The 21699-nt window shown below is 35.6% G+C and overlaps 1 protein-coding gene across 1 annotated transcript in view; it reads left to right on the top strand.

Moving 5' to 3' along the window:
* The window catches only part of BCKDHB (branched chain keto acid dehydrogenase E1 subunit beta), a 123132-nt gene extending 104991 nt beyond the window's left edge, over positions 1 to 18141 (top strand). Inside the window, exons 10-11 of the mRNA XM_068678105.1 lie at positions 12425 to 12577; positions 17811 to 18141. Of these exons, the coding sequence (XP_068534206.1) occupies positions 12425 to 12565 (141 nt within the window). The 3' untranslated portion in view covers positions 12566 to 12577; positions 17811 to 18141. The remainder of the gene's footprint in view (positions 1 to 12424; positions 12578 to 17810) is intronic.
* The last annotated feature ends 3558 nt before the right edge of the window (positions 18142 to 21699 follow it).

Genomic DNA, 21699 nt, shown 5'->3' with positions numbered 1-21699 from the left:
ATGAAATGCACTTGATGAAATCGTAGTAGATAGAGGTCTGAAAAAAAATTAACTTGTAAGAAGCTTCTAGCAGACTTTTTAAGTACTTAGTTAAATCTTAATAATCAATTTAGTTTCTTAGATACAAAAAAAATAGAATTTCTCAATCACAGGTGGCCTACTGTTAATAGAGTGAAAACTCAAATCTTGTAATGAACATGGATGATGTTGAGATTTTCAGAAGCAGAAACAAGATGCAGTCTAATAATGTAAACTACAAGCTTACATAGCTAGGGACTGATAAGATATATGTATATATATATATTTGACATAACCATATAGCTTATTAGCTGAGCAAAAGAAAAAATCCATTTTGCTTAGTTACGTGCCACCAACACCATGCACTTGGATAAAAGGGCAAGTGCATCTGAAGAGATGCTTACAGTAGAAATAGTAAGTATTTGTTTTGTTGTGGAATGTACTGTTTTCGTGCAGAACATTGTATAGAAGTGTGGTTGATTAGTGTTAAAAAAAAAAAAAAAAGGCATTGAAACCAGACTGTGTGAGCTGTGAGGGTAGGTGGGTGCCGTGGAGAGCCTGCTTTATGAGTACCTTCACAGTGCCAAATGGGAATGAAGGCTACCAGAATGCAAGTCCTGTTCAAAAATTTAATGGGAATTAACTAAAGGTAACCATCACAGCTTGTTTTACTTGGAATACTGGGAACAAATGAATGACTTTAGGCTTGAAATTAGAAAAAGGGTTTTAAGATTGCTTGTCGTACAGCAGGAGCTGTGATTAAAAGAACGGTAACTACAGTATCACTCCAGTATGGTACAATGCAGTCAAATGTGATCTATTTATGATACCATCTGTGATAGCAGAGACTGAACTTTCTGTTCTGAGACCTCGTCAAGACCTATGTCCTTATGCTTTCTCAGAAGTTCTGAAAAGAAAAGCTGCTTGGTTGGACATGGCCTGGTGTGGTCTGAATTAGTAAAAGAAATTAAGACACGTGGGATGGTGGAAGCAGGAATTTCCCTGAATGGATAATCAGTGTTTAAAAATGCGTTTTGGTCTTGTGGTTGCACAGCTGGAAGAGAACATCAATATCATTGCACTTCATCCCTTACTTCTGCCACCAGAAGTGATGTTATGGGACAGGAATTGGCCAAACAGTGGGTTTGGCCACCAGCAAAGGAAAAGAACCTAAAGAAAACTCAGACTTCTACAGAGCTCTGCTTTTTGGTTTCTTCTTCTTTATGCTCCCTATTATATGTCATATATCCCAGCCTCTGTGACTGCAAATAGCTAGAGTTTATGCTACCATGTAATTACCGTACTGGATATGAGGTGAAACAAGAAGCCCAATGTTTTTCCAAAAGTATTTTAAATATTGAAAAAATCAATTGACATGGAGACCCTAATTCTTAAAGGATCCTGCTTTAATCTAATAATGTGGCTTTTTTTTTTTTTTTTTTTTTCTTCTCTCCAGAGGAGGGAGATTGACTGATGTTTTCTGATTAAATTCTAAGAATCAGTCCTTCTAAACTTTGAAACAATCCCCATTCACACCATAGTTCTGTTTTATATTTGTGATATCAAAAGCCGTTTGTCTGTGTCTCCACTCCTCTGGAATGCAGTTTGTGTTGATAGATTAATCTCAGCAAAAATTTACCTACTGAATAAATAGAGAAATAACTTCCTAACTTAGATGAGGGAAATGTTTTGATTTTTTCTATTTAACAGTCACCTGGGGGAAGAGAAAATTTCAGCTGTGATGGGTTGCAATTTCCTTTTTTTGTTATATTACCAGTAGCTTATTTTTTTCATGGCAACTGTAGTTTAAGTGACACTTTGTGTAACTGAAAATAAGAAAACTCTGCTAGTTTCTTCAGGTTAACTAAGGCAGCAGTGTAGACATTTCACTTTTTACTCTATATCTTTATTAAGAAATCTCTATGCAATAGATAACATTGGAAGAGACAGGCTAGGTTACATAAAAGATTTACAGTTCTACATATACAGCAGGAAGTTCATTACTGGAGTGAAAATTAGAACTTCATAATTGATTTAATGTAAAAGTAAAGTTCACATCATCATTGTATGTATATATGTGTGTGTATGTGTATTTTTAAATACACATACAGTTCTAAAACATGCACCAAGTTAAATACTTGGTCTCGATCCAATGAAAACTGCAGTGAGACTCTCAGAATATACAGTTAACCTCTACAGTTACCTTCTACCTTTACGTCTCTTTAGTGTTTAAACATAACTAATTCTATTACACCTATTTGTGTTCTTAAATGTTGCTGCTGGGTACTTCACAGTTTCCATCCATTTGTTTTTATACCTGGAATTTATTGCCAGGTGACAGGTCAATCAGGTCAATAGTTTTGAGTTTTTAATTCTGGGATAAAAGTAAACTAAAATTTCAGAGCCTTTGAAATATATTGTTCATGGTCTTCATTTTTAGAGCAGTTCTTAAAGGAACAGATGAAATGTTAGCTTTTTTTGATAGTTGTATTAAATATCTTAAAATGAAAGTATTTCATTTACAGCACATCTCTTGTTCTATTATAACAGTTGCATTTACTTTTTCTAGATAGAAAAATTAATGAAGTATTATTTTCTTGTTTCCTTAAAGCTTTTTTTATTATTTCGTTGTCTCAACTAAGGAGAGTAATACCATTTTTTCTTTACAGTGCAATTTAGGCAATGTAGTGAAAAATAATTAAAGCTATCAAACAAGTACACATCTTGGGGAAAGAAGAAAAGCTAATTATTATAAGGAAGTTGTGCATAATTTCTTATAAAATTTTGAAGTTTTTTCATAAAATAATTCTTTCATGCTTTTTAAGCCAGCTTGTATCCAGTTTGCTCAATCCCTAGTGTATCATTCACTGTTATTTTTCTACAGTAATCCTTTTTTACGTTTTGTAAAAGCTTGTTGCATTTCTTTCCATATTTTTTTTTTATTTTTGTAAAATAAAAATCGTCTCTCTATACTTACAAGTCACTTATTTTTACCATTACATAACAGGATATTTAACATACTAATTTAAACTTTGCTGTAGAATACTTTTATCTGTGGGTTTGAATCATCAAGCAGGTTCTATAAAATCTATAAATTAAATTAAAAACACCAGCTTGCTTTAAAGAATATGCTATAAAATTCCTTATACATCTGTTTCAAGTAATATAATATATCCCCCTCCCTTCCCTCTCCCCCCCCCGTCCATCTCCCCGTATTCAAGATCATTTTACAAAGATGGTATTTTAAATAATGCAGTGGAAAACACTAGGTCCCTCCTCTTCATGTGCGGAAGGGATCATTTCCTTTGTACTTGCTTCTCCCTGACTGATTTGGTTTGCAATAGTGGAATGTTTAACGATGGTCAATCAAAATGGCAGTAGTTTTTATTTTATGATGTTAAAAAAAAAAAAAAAAAGCAAATGCTTTGGTATAAAATATCTTAAATTATTTAATACCAGAAGCTGAAATTACATTTCCTTATAATTTCATTAGAGTTTGTTGAGTGAAGTACTTCTGTTTTACTATTTTACTGGGCCAGATGTGCAGATTGACAAAGCTGTCTTTGCAAGAATCTCTGAGCTGCCTAAACAGCTGTAAAAATAAAAATACCACTCACTGGTTGTTAAAACTCTCAGTAGTAAATCCTTCCAGTCACTTCTGGCACGTTGAGCTTAACTAAGAGATGTGCTTGCAAAGTATTTAATCGTGATTAGAATCACAATTTACATTTAGATCATAGATGATCTAAGAGTACAAAATATGATTATAATGATAGGGTATTTCAAGCTTTGTGATTAAATGCTGTCAGATATAAGTAGAAGTCAGATGATCCTCTCTGAAAAATCTTAACAAATGATTATATTGCTTGTTCGTGAGGGAAAATGACAATCTACAAATGTTTTTACATATACATAATTTTATGCAGGCATTTTAGCTCTGTTGATTTCACTTGGATTTTTCACCCATATTAACATATGTATAGTGGTTTTCAAGATCATGGACTGAACAGATGAGTTAGCAATGCTGCTAATTAAATAAAGCAAGTATCTTCAGATACTGTTGGGGCATAGTAACAAGTCTGTGGGGCTTAGGGCAGGCTTTTAGAAAATATGTGGTCCTGGTGTAAAATAGTCATAATTGCTACTGGTCTGAAGAAACTGCAAAGTAATCTTGGGATTTACTATAGAATAACATAATGTCTACTGGACGTGCTGTGAGGTTATTTGCTACTGTACAGAATTAGTAACTTCTATTTGAAGAGTTATATATGGGATTATAACTCTATAACTCTTATAAAGAGTAATATATGGGATATATGAAGTATAGCATACATAATTTGAAAGACCTTAGGTAAGGTTTTTGTGGAGCTCTGCTACCAGGACTACTAAGCCACTGACAAAGACTGTAGTCCTAGCAGCTTCAAGTTAATACTGCTGCCATGAGTGTTTGTTGGAGTGGTTGTGTTGTAAACTTGACAAGGAGAACTTTAATAACCCAATGCAAGACTGATGTTGTTTGTTAAGATTATTAACGTTCATTTGTGAAGCTAGCTGAAACTAAATTTGAAGGTAATCTTCAAAACAGTGTATGCATGAGAACTCAGCTCCATCAGACACATTGCTAAGATAACTGGTGTTGTCTTAACGCAAATAATGAAGCCTCAAAAGATGTAAAATAAGAAATAAGATATTCTTGAGTTCATATAAAATTTCTCCATGTGTAACAGGGCTATGTTGCATAAATGAATAGCGATGAGACCCTGTGTAAAATCTAAGGTAGACAAACTTGCCATTTAGTGTCTCCTGTCATCCATAAACTATTGAAGCTAGAGAAGTTAATTTTAGTTCTCCCTTCCTGAAATTACAGAACTCTTTACTGCTTATGAAACGTTCACTGTGAATTTAATGCTGTTTGCCTGTGAGCAGTTCATTTCAGTGTGTGAGCTACAAAAGGTATGACTTTATAAAAATAATGCATATGGATTTCAAAAATTAAATTCAGCTCATAGGAAGGACTCTGTCCTGAATTTCTGGTCAAATCTTCTTTCAGTATATTTACAGGTCCCAGAGGTACAAGTGACAATGAAGACAATATTATTCTCATTTGTTTTCCCTGTCTAATTATGCACATTCTTTTCTGTGAAATGGAAGTAATGAGCTTGACAGAGTAAATTGGTTGTTTTTTAATATAAAGCAATTGCAAATGGTCTGGAAAAATATGCAACATAAACATGTTTCAGTGACTTAAAGGAATTTAAACATCCTTTCAATGTCATTAGTTTCATCAGCTAATGATGTGCCAAGAGCAAAACATGGAAATATGTATCTGCAACGTATCAAGGATTACGGAAAAGTAATATTGGATTCTTTGTAGATAGCGACTTTCCAGAAAATGTTAATTTAATATTTCAATCTTTCTTTTTTTTTTTTTTAATATTTAAATATTTATTTATTTATTTTTACTTCTGCATGATAGAAAAAGAGCCTGTATTAACAGCATTGGCTTGTTGGTATGGAGCCACCCCATAGTGGCTGTAGTGATCTAACATCATTTTACAGGATTGCAGTTATGGCCATGGTACCAAATGTTGTATCCTGCCTGATGGGAACAGTTCTGAAAATACTTGATTTACTACATACAGATGTTTTTGTTCCTCCATTTCATATTGTCAGAGTTACTTCCACTTATATCATCTTAATTTTACATTGCTTGCAATTTAAACATCTTTTAAACATCTTTTTGTTCAAATTAATTCAGCATTTATTGGGAAAACTTTTAATTATGTGGTATATGGTAGAAATTTGTTTTCTAAATGTGTGTGTGTTTTAAATAAAAGAACTAGATATTACTCAGTACCTGTGTCCTTGTCCACTGTACCCCCCCAAATCACTGTATGTATTTCTTTTGATGAAGACAATATTTAAAGCAGACATGCTGCATGCTGTCCCTTTCCTTTCTGGTAAAGATCTTAATGTAAATAAGTCATATACCAAGCTTTCTTTTTTACTTTATTTGTTTATTTTAACTTTTGATGAGTATGATAATGCAACATCTCATAGATGATTTAAAACAGGCTGGATTAAGCGTTCCTGTTAAAATGCTGCATTGTGTTTTATATGTCTGGATTCTAAAAGTACTGTGTTCAGTAATAATATATTCACTGTAAATAGATTCAATGCTCATTAGAAATAGATGAAGTGAATTTTTTATTTTAGCATGATGGATGTAAGAGGGATATGAATTAGTTGGAAATAAACTTGTTCATTTGATATTATAATACTTTATCTTTTATATTGGACTTCATCTATAAATATTGTTTTATGTGATTCAGTTCCACAGAGGCAATATTTACCATTAGTTGTTTTTTTTTTTTTTTTTTTTTTATGGTAACAAGCCAATGAGTTATATGAAACACATGCACACACCGGTGCTTCTTTCTGTTTTAATTGTTGATCTACTTCAGAGTAAAAATGTTATCTATTTGGAAATAATGAAATACATAATTTTAGCAGCAAACTATTTATTTGTATTTGATGGGATATTAATTATGTAAATTCAAAGAACTGGTAAGAAATAAACATTACAAGCCATGCTAAGTTAAAAAATAATTGTTTTAGCATGATCTCATAAAAAGCAAAAAGCTTTTTGATAGAATTAAGCAATAAAAAATATAACTGCAGAGTTCTTTGAGGAAAAAAAAAAGTATTACTATTGCAACTAACAGGAGGAGGTTTATATAGTTATTTTAAGTCAAATATGACTAAGCCATTGGAAAAAAATGCTCTCTAAAAACCTAACCAAAACAAACATATCTTCACTTCAAAATGTCTCACGGGTGTATAGCACTTACGCAGCTCATAGAAGTGACTGTTCAGAAGTATGTAACACACACATGTTGTCAAAGCATATACTGTTTAACAACCTTCAGAATCTGGTGCTTGTAGCTGTCAGGGAAAGTACTGGTGCTATAATTGAGACATATGAAAGCTGGGGAACTTTTCTGATCTTGAAAGTAAACTGTTCAAATTAGTGTATTTTCATAAGCAGAAGCCGAAGAAAGACTTAATCTGTACTTAGCATTGATGTTGTTGCATGAAATCCGCCTTTTATAGAACTGGCTTTTATCAACTGCCTCTTTGAAAATCTTTATCTAGGTTTCAATGTAAATAACTAAATAAATGAGCTCATCTTGCTAATTACTAGCCTAGAGTAGGATTTGTTTCATTCTTACAGTAGTAGATAATATACAGCTGAAAATTTGTAGAATTTTCCTTCTGAAATATTATTTCAATAAATACCTAAAAAGATAAATCATTTAATATTCTACAGATGGCAAAATTCAAAATTCTTGTTGACAAAAAATTCACAATTGAATTAAACTTTTGCTGAGTTCTTGGGTCTAAATTTTGCAGTTATTGTCTGCAGAAAAATAAGTAATCTTGCCTCAGAATTTTCCTACAGTTTGTCTTATATAATTGACTTTAATCTTATGTTGAGTCTTATTTTTTTTTATAACAGCTGTAACACCAAAAGAAATATTAAAGCTCCATCCAGCTTGGTCTATTCATGTTAGTCTTTAAAATTGATTATTTTTTTGTTTGTTTGTTGTCTTACAGAAACTGAACACCTGTAGTGAAAAAAGGAGTTGTAAAATCAGTGTTGTCATATAGCGGCTCTATAGTCATATGATGATGTTTAAGCTCTCTTCATCTTTGCTGAGTATCTGCAGTGTTGCAAAATAAGAATAGCATGGGAGAGACTCCTGGAACATAACATGTTACAGAAATAATTGATTTTTTAACAAAAGTTTTTCCAGTGTAGAGCATATTCTACAGAGTAGTAGAAATAATATATATATATATAAATCCTACTTTTAATCCTTGTTAATAACCATATATGTTCCCTTCTAAGAATTTTTCTCTAACAAAAAATATTTCAGTTGTAATAATTCTGTTGAATTTTGGAATCTAATAGATGCTCTACTTAATGAGTATGACTTTTTCATACTCCTTTTAAAAATTGAACTTTAAAGCATTTTACACTGAATCAGAAACCCCATATCTACTTTACTTCAAAAACATTTCCCTTTAAGATTTTTAATAGTCTTTCTTGAATAAGTAGAGCCTTATTGAAGCCTTTAAGCTTGCATTCCTTTACAGGGCAAGAACACTCCAGGCAGTACCAGCTCTTGTATGCCCAAGTGGTATTGAGTAAATCTGTTTTAAATATAAAATTTTGATCTTCTATCATTCTTTTAAACACTACAGCGTACTTGTACTGGAAGGCTTGTATAATGTATGTCTTCTAATTACTCCCTAAAAAGAGCTGGATGTTTTATATTTAATATACTCAGTTATATTTCTCTACAGTGTGGTTGCACAGGTGCAAAAAATCTGGCACGACAATCTGTACAGCAGATGAGGCAGTATCATATTCTTCATCAGGTGACCTGTTGTTTCTCATGCAGTTTAACTTTCAACAGCAGCTGTGAACAAGAGTCCATATAAAAAAGGCGTTTTGATGGGCTGATCAAAGGGAAGATGAGTTAGAAATATGTCCACAGACTATTTTTTGTATTAGCATCCAGCTTTTGCTAACACTATGATTCTTCTGAGTATAATGCCATCTAATGAAGAGCATCATCTCATTTGCTTAGATTGCAGTTGTTAAATGAATGCCATCAAGCTCCCAGTTTCATAATCTGTAACTACGTGAAAAAGTTTCCTTTGCTTTAAATTTAAAGGACTCGACTGAATATATTGTTCCAGAGATTAGAACTGACCCCATGACCTGATAAATTGTGTTAGTTATATTTCAAGCAAAACTGGCACCAAACCTAATTATAGACCAAAATAATCAAAGGCCCCAGTTCTAGAGAAGACTTGTTGCCTATCTAAATGTATCTAAAGCACTGCTGATAAAGAAGTAGCATCTTCTATCAAACTAGCCTATATGTTTTGGAGAAAAAAAAAAATAATACTTTCTCCCTCTAAGTCAGCTTATGATGAAATTTTCCTAAGCCTGTTTTCTGTGACTGTTCAAATGCAAAATGTGTGGATTTGTGACTTTTTTGGGTGTGTGGGGGACCAAATACTTAGCATATGGCAGGAAGATCTGTGATTCTGTATGTAAATCCAGCTATCCTACAATAAGCGCATTGAAAATTGTAAAAACATTAACCTCATTATATTTTGAATGAGAACCATGATGCTGAAGTCAAGTATTTTCCAAACTCCTAGCAAGATCAAGACTCTTGCCTCTTTACAATACTTCAACATTGTGAAGTAAGAGTGCTGTAATCTGCATTTTCTTGATTGTTTTCAGGTACCTTCTTCTAATAACTTTATGCTCCACCTTCTGGATTACAAATTTGTTTACAGTCTTAAAAACAAGCAAGCAAAAATTTAGAAGCATTTCTTTGCAATTTGCTCTTACCAATATTCTTGCAAATATTGTCAGTAAATCTGTAGATCAAGTAATGTCAATTGAATCATTTTCCTTTTGCTAGGTCTGCAGCATTTCTGTTTCTCATCATTGCCTTTGTGGGATTTATTCCAGGAAGCTCCATAACCAACACATCATCTGACTCAGACACTGCATTCATAATATATATGCATCAATAATCTAACAATCCTCTGTGAAATATGTCTATAGGATTTACGTTATGACATTAGGTATGCAAGGTAAGGAAAAAATACATTTTAAGACTGATGGTACTCTGAAAACTGTAAGCAGTTTATTCAGGATATTGTTAATGCAAATTTTACCAATCTTTTAGGGAAATTACTTTTCGAGGAAAATTACTTTATTACAATGTGACATTCTTTGTGTGATGCTGTTATAATCAAAGTCACTTGGGTGTGAAGCTTCTTGAAAATGTGTTGACATCTGTCAGGTGAGGTGCAAGTTCATTCCTTTATAGGTTTGGCTGGGGGTTTGGGCCTGTTTTTTTCTGCCTCTGAAATACTTAACTCGTACAGTGGAATCCCTTAGACGAACTTCTACAAACACACACTATTACCTCCAGAAAAACAATGCAAGAGAATTGTGCATACATGTCAACACACAGACAATAGCTCAGACAGACTTGCAGATTTCTTCCACCTTTATTTTTGTTTTTGATGGTATCTGACAATACATCAGTCTGCTCATCTCAGCTACTCTCTCTGACTTTGTGGAGGCAAGGCAATCCACATAGCTCTGGCAGCTGTAAAAGTTTCAAAACTTTTGTATATATTCAAACTGAAAGGGATTGCTGAGCTTTAAAACCACATGAAATTGTTTGTAACAGCAGTTATGGGTTCTTCATAAAGAAAAAGAACAAGAAGTGGAGTTCTGAAAAGTCTTATGACTTCATTGTTATTCTGTATTAAATAAAATACAGATAACTTCCATAAAAAGAAATACTTGCAAATATTTTACGTGACTTGGCTTTGCAAGATGAGATTAATACTTACAGCCAAGCCTGGGGGTTGATTCAGGGGAGGATAGCACCTCGCCAGTTGCAGACAGTATTTCTGTTGACTGGTTGGGCTACTGAAGGTACAGGGCTGGTCTCTGCATGGATGCCCAATGTATGGGGAATATTGCAGTGAATATTTTCAGTGCACTGTAGTGAACTTTCTGTACTTTATTTGGGATGGGCCATTACCGCAGAGCTGGTTGTGACATTAAACAAAGATCTGTCCTGTGTAGTGATCCAGTGAAAGTCTAACAGTTGGGTGTGGAACTGGGAAGATGTGGGTCTAGAATACACCTGTGTGGTTTGGTGTAGTCTCGTGGATGGTCTGGGTTGGCAAATTTTTATGGATTTTCCCAAAGCTATTGCTTTGTATTATTTGTCAGTCACAGCATGGGAAGTAAAGGCTGATTACTATCAAAAATACCCTTGCCAGCAGGTTGGGGTGGTACATTATGATAGGACTCATGGACAGGTAAAGGATTTAATATACTCTTCTTCCCAGTATTTTGTACTAACATGGATCTTTCACTTTACAAGTAAAAGCAAGGATGAGCCTGAAAATGGATCTCAAAAAATCTTGTTACTGGTTGCATGTATCTTTACCTCAGACACATTCAGACTCTGAAGCTTTCTAGGTGGGTTAGTTTGCTATTAAATGTGACAATGCTGTATGCAATCTCCTGAATATTTTGCTTCCATCAACTTCAAATAAATACGTCTATTCACACTGCACAGAAATGGTAGCCGGAGAAAAACCATTCATGATGTGTTATGGGTGCCTTCTGTGCTGCCATGTATCACGATGTACAGAAAGAATAGTATGTTAAGAGTTAGGCTGCCATTGATTGCAAGGCAACATTCATTCAAAACAGTTCATCAGTTTGAGAACGTACTTAGCACTTTGCTGCTGAAAAGCATAACTGTTTGACTGTTTTCTTTGTGTACCTGGTAGAAAAGGACTGGTAGATGATACTTTACCTTCTATTTTGTTGAGCCAAATACAGAGGAAGTTGGCCAGGATGTCTCAGTTGCTGTGATCTGTAAGGGAGAGTCCGGGAAAAGGCGTGTTTTGTCTCTTCATTTGTCTGCTCTGGAAAGTAGACACATATGTTAAAGATGTGAGGGAAAATGAGATGATAATCAGCATTGACATTGATTTGATCTCACGGAAGTATTACTGCGTCCACGTTTTGCCAGTTGTCATGGTCCATGTCTTCGCTCTTCTATTTGAGACCCCCCTGTATGTTTGGTTATTAAAGCTGGTAACACTTCACACGTATTTCCACAGGTTATTTTCAGATTAATGTGATGCAAAGTTTGTGCCTTAGTAGGCTGAGTAAAGAAACTCTCCCAATTGCCAAATCTGATTTCTGAACAGAACACAAGTTGTGTTTATTTGTGTAGAGCATAGATTTGACTCAAGGGTTGGAGATGTGGAAATACATTCAAGTTCAAATTCATAATTTCCACGACTGCTTAGCACTTCTCAGACAGAGCCTTAATTACCTAAGGGTTCAAAGAAGTTTAAATATGATACTTGTGTATCCAACAAATAACGTGCACTCTTAGGTTACGTAATTCTTCTGTTTGTTTAAAAGTGGCACAGGAAAGAAACTCTTTATTCCTTTGTTCCTAAAATATTTTTTTCTTGGCAGCATTTTTCTGGATGTATAGCAGATGTACTAAATATAACCTGCCTACAGTTTAATGCGGCACACATGTAGAAAATGAAAATAACATTAATAGAAAATTGTTATTTTAATATGGACCTGTGGGCAAAAGGAAGTAATGTTCTGGTCTGGAATACTTATGCTGTGATATAAATAGAAGGTTTCAGTTTCCAGGACTGTCAGTCTGGCAAAGTTCATTTGACCTCAATTTGTGATGCAAGACTCCTGCAAATAATGGCCTCACTAACATTTATTCTATATTTCTGTTAATAGGAGGAATGCTTTCTGAATTTGGAGGCTCCTATTTCAAGAGTCTGTGGCTATGACACTCCTTTCCCTCACATCTTCGAGCCTTTCTACATCCCAGACAAATGGAAATGCTATGATGCTCTTCGAAAAATGATTAACTACTGATCAGTAATACAGGTGAGAAATGAATGATGTCTTACATTGACAGTTTGCCTGTAAAATGTTCCAACAGGGTGATTGCAAGGTCTGGGGATAAGGTACTGCTCCTTTGTTTTTCTTTAACAAGTATCACAGATATAATGACAGAATAGTTTGGGTTGGAAGGGACCTTACAGATCATCTAGTTCCAACCCCCCTGCCACGGGCAGGGACACCTCCCACCAGACGAGGTTGTCCAGGGCTCCCATCCAGCCTGGCCTTGAACACCTCCAGGGATGGGGCATCCACAGCTTCTCTGGGCAGCCTGTGCCAGTGCCTCAACTTCTGAGGGATGAATTTCCTCCTACCATCTAATCTAAATCTCCCCTCTTTTAGTTTAAAACCATTTCCCCTTGTCCTACCACTATCTGCTCATGTAAAAAGTTGCTCTCCATCTTTTATTATAAGCCCTGTTTAAGGTCTGAGAGGCCACAGTGAAAGGTCCTTGGACCTTTCTCTTCTCCAGACTGAAAGTCCCCAGCTCTCTCAGCCTGTCTTCATAGGAGAGGTGCTCCAGCCCTCATCATCCTCGTGGCCCTACTCTGGACCTGCTCTAACAGGTCCACATCCTTGTTATGCTGGGGGGGCCCCAGACCTGGATGCAGGGCTCCAAGTGGGGCCTCATGAGGGCAGAGTAGAGGGGGACGTGACTTTGGGCCTTCAGTCTGAAAAGTGTCTAAATATTTTTTAGTAGTGCCATGGAAGTCAGCGTTTGAAATGAATTACCTTCCTTAATCAATCAGAAAATTAAATGTCTTACATCCTGAAAAGTAAGATCAGGTATATTTAAAGACAGTTATTTCGTAGGCAAAGCATATTGTTAAACTGTATGATTTTTCATTCTTCAGGGTTGTCTTGTAATCCTGTGAGGTACTAGTAAGTCTTGATCTACACTGAATATATGCACTGCATTACAAGGATACACAGAGCACTGAAGATGTGTGAAGCATTTACAATGTTTTGCAGTTCTATTCAAATATGGTTATAAGGCTTATATTTAATATTTAATCTAAAAAACATTCTTCTGTATAACTTTTAGGTAATCTGATCACATACAGATATTTCTGTTTGCGGAGCCCTCCAGGCATCTAGTCTGTGAAGTAATTTATTTATATTACGTGTTCATTAATCACAGTCTGTATTGTCTTAGTCTTTGATTTCATTCTAATATCATACTAAGAAGTATTCAGCTGTGCATTGGCCAACCATGACTTCAGAAAGTATTGGGTGTTGTTCTCATAAAAGTTTGTGTTTAATGACCCAAGTTTAATAATCAGGAAATATATCCATTGTCTAATGAACTTCCTTTAATTAAACAGATCAAGTAGCATAGTTTTTGACATTGAGACTCAATGGGTCTTGTACTTCTAAACCCAAAAGAGAAACAAAACCAAAAACACACGAAAAACCAACTGGCCAGTTTGCTTCTGGAGTAAGGAGATCTTGTGATATGTAAAGGGGATTTGTAGCTGTTGACACTGAAGACCGCGGTCCAAGGTAGGCCCTATATTAGGGGCGCCCTCTTGTGTCCACTCTATCTATACGTAAAGCTGTGAATTAAATTAGAACCCGGCAGAGAAGATGGTCAATACCTTAATGTTAATCTCATTTGTACACATATTTCGTTTCGGGATGACTTTTTGCATTTCACTATCTTTGTTTCCTATGGTAGCTGAAAGTTGAGTTCCTGTTTGTGACATGGGAAAGCTACCAATGAGACAGCATCTCCAAAAAAATAATGTCATTTCACTTAGAATATTTCTCCAAAATCACACATTATTGACAAGCTGCAGCATTTCAGGCTTAAAACTGAAGAATGTTGTAAACTCTTTTGTAGAGGTAAATGCTGTCTTTTTCACAACAATTCCCCCTGCCTTTTTTCTGAGTTGAACATATTAGAGAGTTATTTTCTTTTTTCATTTTGCACCTCTGCACTGCAGTCAGTGAAGCTGTCCTAAAGAGAATGAGATGTCAGTACTCTTTCAGGCAAGTTACTGGGCCATGCTAGTTAGCCTCTAATCTTTTCCATTCCAAAGCAAACCCAAAAGACCAAATATTCTTAGTGCTATCTAAACAGAGGCAGACAAACCAAGGAAAAATGGGTGGTTCAGAGACTTAATTTAACCCCCTACATTGGATGCTAACGTGAGGGATGTATGAGAAGAAAGAACTGTGATTGCAGTGAATTTGCACAAAGTCCAATTTCTACACTTGAAGTTTATCCTAAACCTTCCTGTGAAGGTAATATTGACTAAAACTTGGAAATGTCACCTGCATTATTTGTTTGTGTGCTCTGCTATGTACTTGGTCTTACGTGTTTGTCCAACACAGCATTTCAGTTGATCTCCATTCCACCATCTGCTCCTCAGAGTTTGCATGTAGGGTGGTACCTTTATGTCTTTGAGGAATGGAAGCATTACTTGAGCATTTGCTGCTTCTTGTACTCAGTGTAACGTTCATTAGTGAGGTTACTTGATATCAGTCTGGACTGATGAGGTTAATGTGTTTTCCAAATCACGTCATATACAGGAAGATGGGCATCTCTTCTCAGAAGTGGTGCTACAGTTTGTGTGGACTTGAAGATGACCATAATTCTTCTGCATGTTGGAGAAGTTGGGCCCCTTCATGTTCTACTGCTGGAGAGAAAGAGGAGTTAGTAGTTCCCTGTGGTGGAGAGAGATACAGGGCTGGCTTTTGAGTTACAGAAATGGCAAAGCTGGAAAAATTGTTGCTTTGCTTATGTTTCAAGTCATTCCTGTGAATGCAATGTGGTGGCATGTCTGGCTGTTTTCTGTTTCCTCTTAATTGGCATTTTGCTAGAACTTGCTTCATCCATTGCTTTCAGGCAGGATGTAGGGGGAAAAAAAGCAAGTGATAAACAAGCTGTCAAATACATCTGTGACATATATCGGATCGTCCTTTCTCAGATGGTCTGACATCTCTTTAGTTTGATACTGAAGTTTCATTTGAAGTGATAGAGAATTCACTCACTACGCTGTGACTGGGGCTAATGCAGGGTCTCAAGCTGGATGCTACAGTCAGTCATTTTTGAACATAGCCTTATTATCTTAACGTATACTTGGTTTTATTCAGCTTGTGCTGACAATGTCTCTCACACACACAGTTGCTTATCTTGAGGTTGACAGTACAGATCATTTTCCTGCTCAAAGACAGTTTGACAGTGTGTACTGTAGAGCTTGCCAATGACAGGCAAGAGCAAAATCTGTATCTTTCAGCAGCTTCTTAGTTATTAAAATTTATAGCTATGTTAGTTATAAGAGAAATAGCTTCCAGGTAGGCAGCTGTGTTCCAGACAACTCTTTGTAGTTGGAAGAAAAGATAAAGAGAAAAAAATCAGTGAGATTAAGATGGATACACATTTCCTGGATAGCTGGAATGGTGTCTGTGCTCATTTGAGGAGGAAGAAAAAAAAAGAGAGAGAGAAAAAGAAGAAACAGAAAGAAGGTAACCAACGATGTTATAAGATACACTCTCATGGTACACAAATATATTAAAGGGTGTCTGTAGCAAATAGCCGAGTGGTTTTCTGTTACCTTTGCAGCTTTTTTGACCACATCTGCATATTCTTGTTTATTGTCAAATTATTAATTTTTAAGCTGTTAACAGTTCACCTGCCTATGAGTTTGTGTGTGTGTGAGGTGTGTGTAGAGACAACATTGCTGTTACAAATTCAGCTTCTAAAATTATCACGTTACCACACTGTTAACTTCATTGTGGAACTATTTTTTATGGAAAGTTTAAGCATGGTGCTTAAAGGTTAAGTGATGTTAGGGAATGAAAAGGATAGATTTGAATTTATTTTTATTTTCAAGCATGTATTTGAGGTGTTGTCAATCATAGAATCACAGAATATCCCGAGTTGGAAGGGATCCATAAAGATCATCGAGTTCAACTCCTGGCACCACACAGGTTTACCCCAAAATTCAGACCATATGACAAAGTGCACAGTCCAAATGCTTCTGAAAGTCTGACAGGCTTGGTGCTGTGACTACATCTCTGGGGAGCCTATATTGTCAACATCCAATATATTTTACTCAGAACCAGTGCTGCAGTTGGGAGAGGCTTGCAAATGACAGCAAGGCTTGCCCTTTCTCTGCCAGTAAGTTGTCCTGGGAATCAGGAAGGGACCTGTTAGATACTTAGGTTAGTAGCTGTTCTTTGCAGGCAGTTACTGTTCTTGTTTTAGGCAGTGCCTCATAAATATTAACTTTGAGGCACAGGAAAAATATCACTCCTCCCTGTTTGATGAATAAAATGAGAGACTATGGAAGATCATTTCTTTTTAACCTGAGACTAACTACCATTTTTTTTCAACTCAGAATCCTGAATGTTGCAGGCTAGGCAGCCTGCCTTTCATGCTGCACCATCTGCAACCCATAGAATAAACAACCTCCAGAGGCTTGAATAGAACACAGCATTCCTGATTTATAATGTTTTCCTGCTGGATGGCAAAAAGCATGAAAATGGCCAGTAAATCATATCTTACTCACAGCTAGGGAGCAATCCAAATAAAAGATAACAGTCTTACTAGTGCTATGTGTTAAGATAGCTGTTGCAAGACTATACTTAGGGATTTTAGTCTTGCATCCAAACCTTCCTAAGAATCCATGCAAGATCAGGAATATTTAATATTGTTTTTTTAAACAACAACAAAAAAATAGGAAAGGTATTGACTACAGTTGACTACAAGACCACTCATGACTGTAATAGCAGATGGATAGAATATCTCTTAGAGCTTTAACAAACAACACATGACTCTGCTTAACATACTAGAGCACAATGGAAGATAATTCATCATAAGGTTTTTGTATAAATGGTAGTAATTAGTATTGTCATGACACTAGACATCAGTTGCAGCATTTTTAATTTCTATCTACTTTGGCAGCTTTAACTTTTAATAGCAATTTTAATACATAAGAAGTAAACATCTTGTTAAATTAGCTTACTATTTTTATCTTGAATTAAGTGGACAAGGATGGTGTTCACCTCACATCTGCATAGTTAGCCACACTGGAGCAAAACATCTTTTTTGTTTGTTTGTTTTGTTTTTATTTTTTAATTTTAAATATACCAGGGAGGACATAATAAATTTTAAAAGTAAGATTACCATGTTTGGAGAGTGTTGGTTGTTTAAATTGTGGCTATTATGTTCAGCCTTAAGATCTGTAATTTCTTTTATCTTCTTCTGCAGAGACAAGAAGAAGAACGGGAAAATACTGAAGTCTTCTTCATAACTCTTGACACTAAGAACTTTCAGTTTTGGAATTCACATAGCAAACTATTTTTTTCTGAACTCAACTGTTCTTAATATTTATCTAGGTTAATTTTCAGTAAGTTCAAATCTTCATTAATTAAGAAATCAGTGATGGACAGGTGATTGCTATAATAAGTGGTGTCAGATGTATTTAAAGATAACTCCAGATGTTCTATGAATATTAGACATTGCAATATTTCACTAGGTTAAAACTTAATTGTGTAAATATTAGAAGTGGGATTTTATTCAATAAAACATATTATGCACATGTTGTCTCTTGGTTTTGTTATTGTTTTGGGAAAACCCAAAGAAGTTATTTGAATGCAATTGTATTTTCAACAAAATAAATCTTGGACAGCCAGACCCACTTGTGCATTTGGTTTGACTGAGACCTCCTTTAACCTGTGCCATTAGCTGCTTTTCAGTAGAGTTGGCTTCATGTAAAGCGGTCCCAAATACTGATTATCCTTTCTAAAAGGGAAATGAAAACTACATTTTTTTTTTCTTGAGAAGGGAGGAGAGATTTTGTTGCTTTGTTGTTAAAATTCCATTGCTCCACCTTAATGCAATATCTGTTTTTACTATTTTTCATCTCAATGTGGAATGTGTCTGCAGGTGAGTGATTTTTTTAAATGTGCTAACTTGTCCAGGAAAAGTAATGGTACACTACCAAATTCATGCTGGTGGTGGGAAGAGAGGCATTTTCTGTTGGTGAGGACACAGGACTACAAAACTGTCAAAAAGACTCTACAATAAAATTAGACATGAATGTTTTTTCCTCTGCGAATACAAAGGGCACTGAATGCTCTGAAGTGCAAAAAGAATTCCAGCCTTTCTGTTTGAGAGCTCCTGAAGTCAATGGAGGTTTGCTTAATTTTTAATAATGTCCTTCTCTTCCATATAACAATAAGGACAGAGGAAAGATGCTTGCTATGGAAGTTGTCCTCCCTTGTCCTGCATTCCAGGACTGCTCAAAGGGCAGGAGAACTTCTAGCACAGTAGTTTCAAAGTTTGTTCCTGAATTCCTTTGGTATCAGCTTTACTTACTTTTCCACCACCTAAACTGAGAATTCAGCATTTCCTAGAATTTTTGGTTGCTTTTGTTGTGAGTTTAAATCAATCTAATAACATGTTGATTCTTATTTTACGGGGGAAGGAATGGAAGGGTGGGAAGAAGTATGCCAGTAGTCAAAAAAAGATTTCTACTCTTATTCAGGGGGATATAGCAGAGAGAAAGAAGAGTACCTTCATACTCAAAACTGTTCAGGACAATTCCCAAAATGATGGATGGAACACTGCAGAGAGGAAACTCAGGAGGGTGACTTCACTCTGATTGTCAGTAGATATTCCCTCTCCTTGGCTGTCCATCATCCATTCTGATGAATTTGAGGGTTTTTAATCAGGCAGATCCACTCAAATCCAGGGGAAACTGGACCTTTGGGGCAACACTTTTGATTATGGGTGCCAAAGTGTGTGTGCCCACATCTGAGTGGCTTCTCAGGGCTACTTGCCCACTCTCATCTCACTCTCCCAAACCTCAGGAGCAATCCTTGTAGTGTAGTTTGTTGTTGTAAGATGGTGCAATGCTTGCTTTCCAGCAGAATTCGATACAAAGGTCCATCTTCAAAGGACATGTAAAGATGGAAAGTGCTAAATTACAATTTTTTCAGATTCTCCTGCCATGTAGTGTAAGATTCGGCATTGGTATTTCATGCGTTCCCTGCAGAATCCCACATTATCTTGCTGGAATGAAAGGAGGAGGAAGACATTTAGTGGTAACACAGTTGAAAATGAAGCTACTTATTAATGCTTCTGGTAAAAATGACGTTAGTCAGGTCTTCTGTAAATATGTTCTGCCTGTAAATGTCTGTAAATGTTGTGTATATAATTTGTTAATTGTTTTAAATACAATTGTTTTAAATACAAGTGCATTATGCATTTTATATTTTTTTCTGCTTGATGGAAAGTTTTGTTTTCTATGAAGAAAAATGACTTTAAACCTTGTAGAAAATCATGAGATTTTTTTATTAACTGTCTTTTAAAAATGTGCTATTACTATATTTCAAAGCATTAAAAGTAGATACAGTACTCACAAAGTGCTGTCTTAAAAGCCTTAATACTATATAACTTGTATTTGTGGTTTTCATAGATACAAGCATTTTCTAATTTATTGCAGCATTTAAATTTAAGTTGCGCGTATGGAAATATAGAAATAATATATTTCTCAATAAACATGTAGAAAATATTTGCTCTTAAGTAGACTACTACAATGTGCTTGGGGCTAGTTTTTGTGTTTTCAGTGAGTAGTGATGTGTCACTTTTTAATAGTGTAAAAACCGTTCCTTTCTCCTCCACATTGGATAATAGACTATATATATATATATATATATATATATATTTTTTTTTTTTTCCCCTCGCCAAGATGATCGATATTGTAAAAGACGTGCTGTTCCCACAAACCTGCCTAGATGGCAGTATGCACTCATGTAACCTGTCCGGGGTGGTGGCTGTTGAAAGAGTGGTGTGGAAAAATAATATAACTCTAATTGGAAAGGAAGGTGTGTGCTGTTACATACAAATAACTATCTAATTAAATTCCTCAATAATAAAATCCAAAGACAAGTCATATTTTATGTTTTTTAATGACTGAAGTCTCTTAATGAGCTTAATTATATTATGCATAAGATTTGACGGGGAATATTGTCTGATTTACCCTGGACGGTGGTTGTTTCACTATTAGTAACTCATTTTAAAGCAAAAATTGTGTCATCACTCCTTGCTGTTAGTCCAGAAAATTAGTAATCTATCTAGTCATGCTCATTTAATGCAAATTGCTGGAAATAATTAATGAACGCAGTTCAATGCTGGGTCCTGAGACAGCAGACTGAAATTCAAGGCAGACATACGTAGCCTTCATGGGATCACAGATTTATTAACTGTGGATAAGGCTTATATACTTGGCTCCTTTCATATAGCTGAAACTTTAGTGCCATAAAAACTTTGCTGTAATAAACAGTGCACCAATTAATAGTATAAATAAATAAATCATGTGAGGTGTTCTCCCTCGTGGAACTGTGCATTTTTTAGGAGAGGATTGCACAGTAGCATATTTTCACTGTGGTAGCCGTGGGTCTTGACACAATGACCTTCCCCTCCTATGGTCTGATAATCAATTCCGAGCTCATGAATCTTTTCAGACAGCTCTCCTGCTTCCGTACCTAAAAAATGGTGTTCACAGTGCTCTGGCGTATTGCTGAAGCTCTGTTCTAGCCACATAACTTCAGAGGCAGCAACTGAAAGGCACCCATTCAGCAAGCTGGCAGAGATTGTTATCACAGCAGCTCATGGGGTTCAGTGAGCATTATATGCTCATAACAAAATAAGCTGACACAGTCTGTAAGCTCTGCCAGATTTCAGTAGACCCGAAATAAGGATGCAATTCTTTTGTAGCTCTTTTGCTGCCTAGCAGCTCTGCAAGATACGTGTGTGTTAGATACAGGAGACGTACATCTGACTTCAGTATAAACAAGATTTTTAGAACTTAATTCAGTTGTTTATGCTTTGGCGTCAATTACCATTTGAGACACCCTAGGGTATCCTGTGGGGTCTCCAGGTCTCCAGCTGCTGCTTCCATAGGCCTTATGTGATTTCTGCCAACCCCATGTGTATCTTGGGTGCCTTAGGGTATCTCAAATGGCACTAGATGCCTGTGTTCAGTCATATAAATGGAGCCCTTTGTTTTCTGGGGCTTGGATAGCTGATGTCTGACTATTTTTCTGTGAGCTTGCATAAAATGCTAGCACTGAGATTGGTGCGTGCCTCAATT

The sequence above is a fragment of the Anas acuta genome, chromosome 3, assembly GCF_963932015.1.
Source record: "Anas acuta chromosome 3, bAnaAcu1.1, whole genome shotgun sequence".
NCBI lineage: Eukaryota > Metazoa > Chordata > Aves > Anseriformes > Anatidae > Anas > Anas acuta.
Note: the sequence above shows the minus strand (reverse complement) of the source record. Positions and strands in the feature narration are given on the sequence as shown.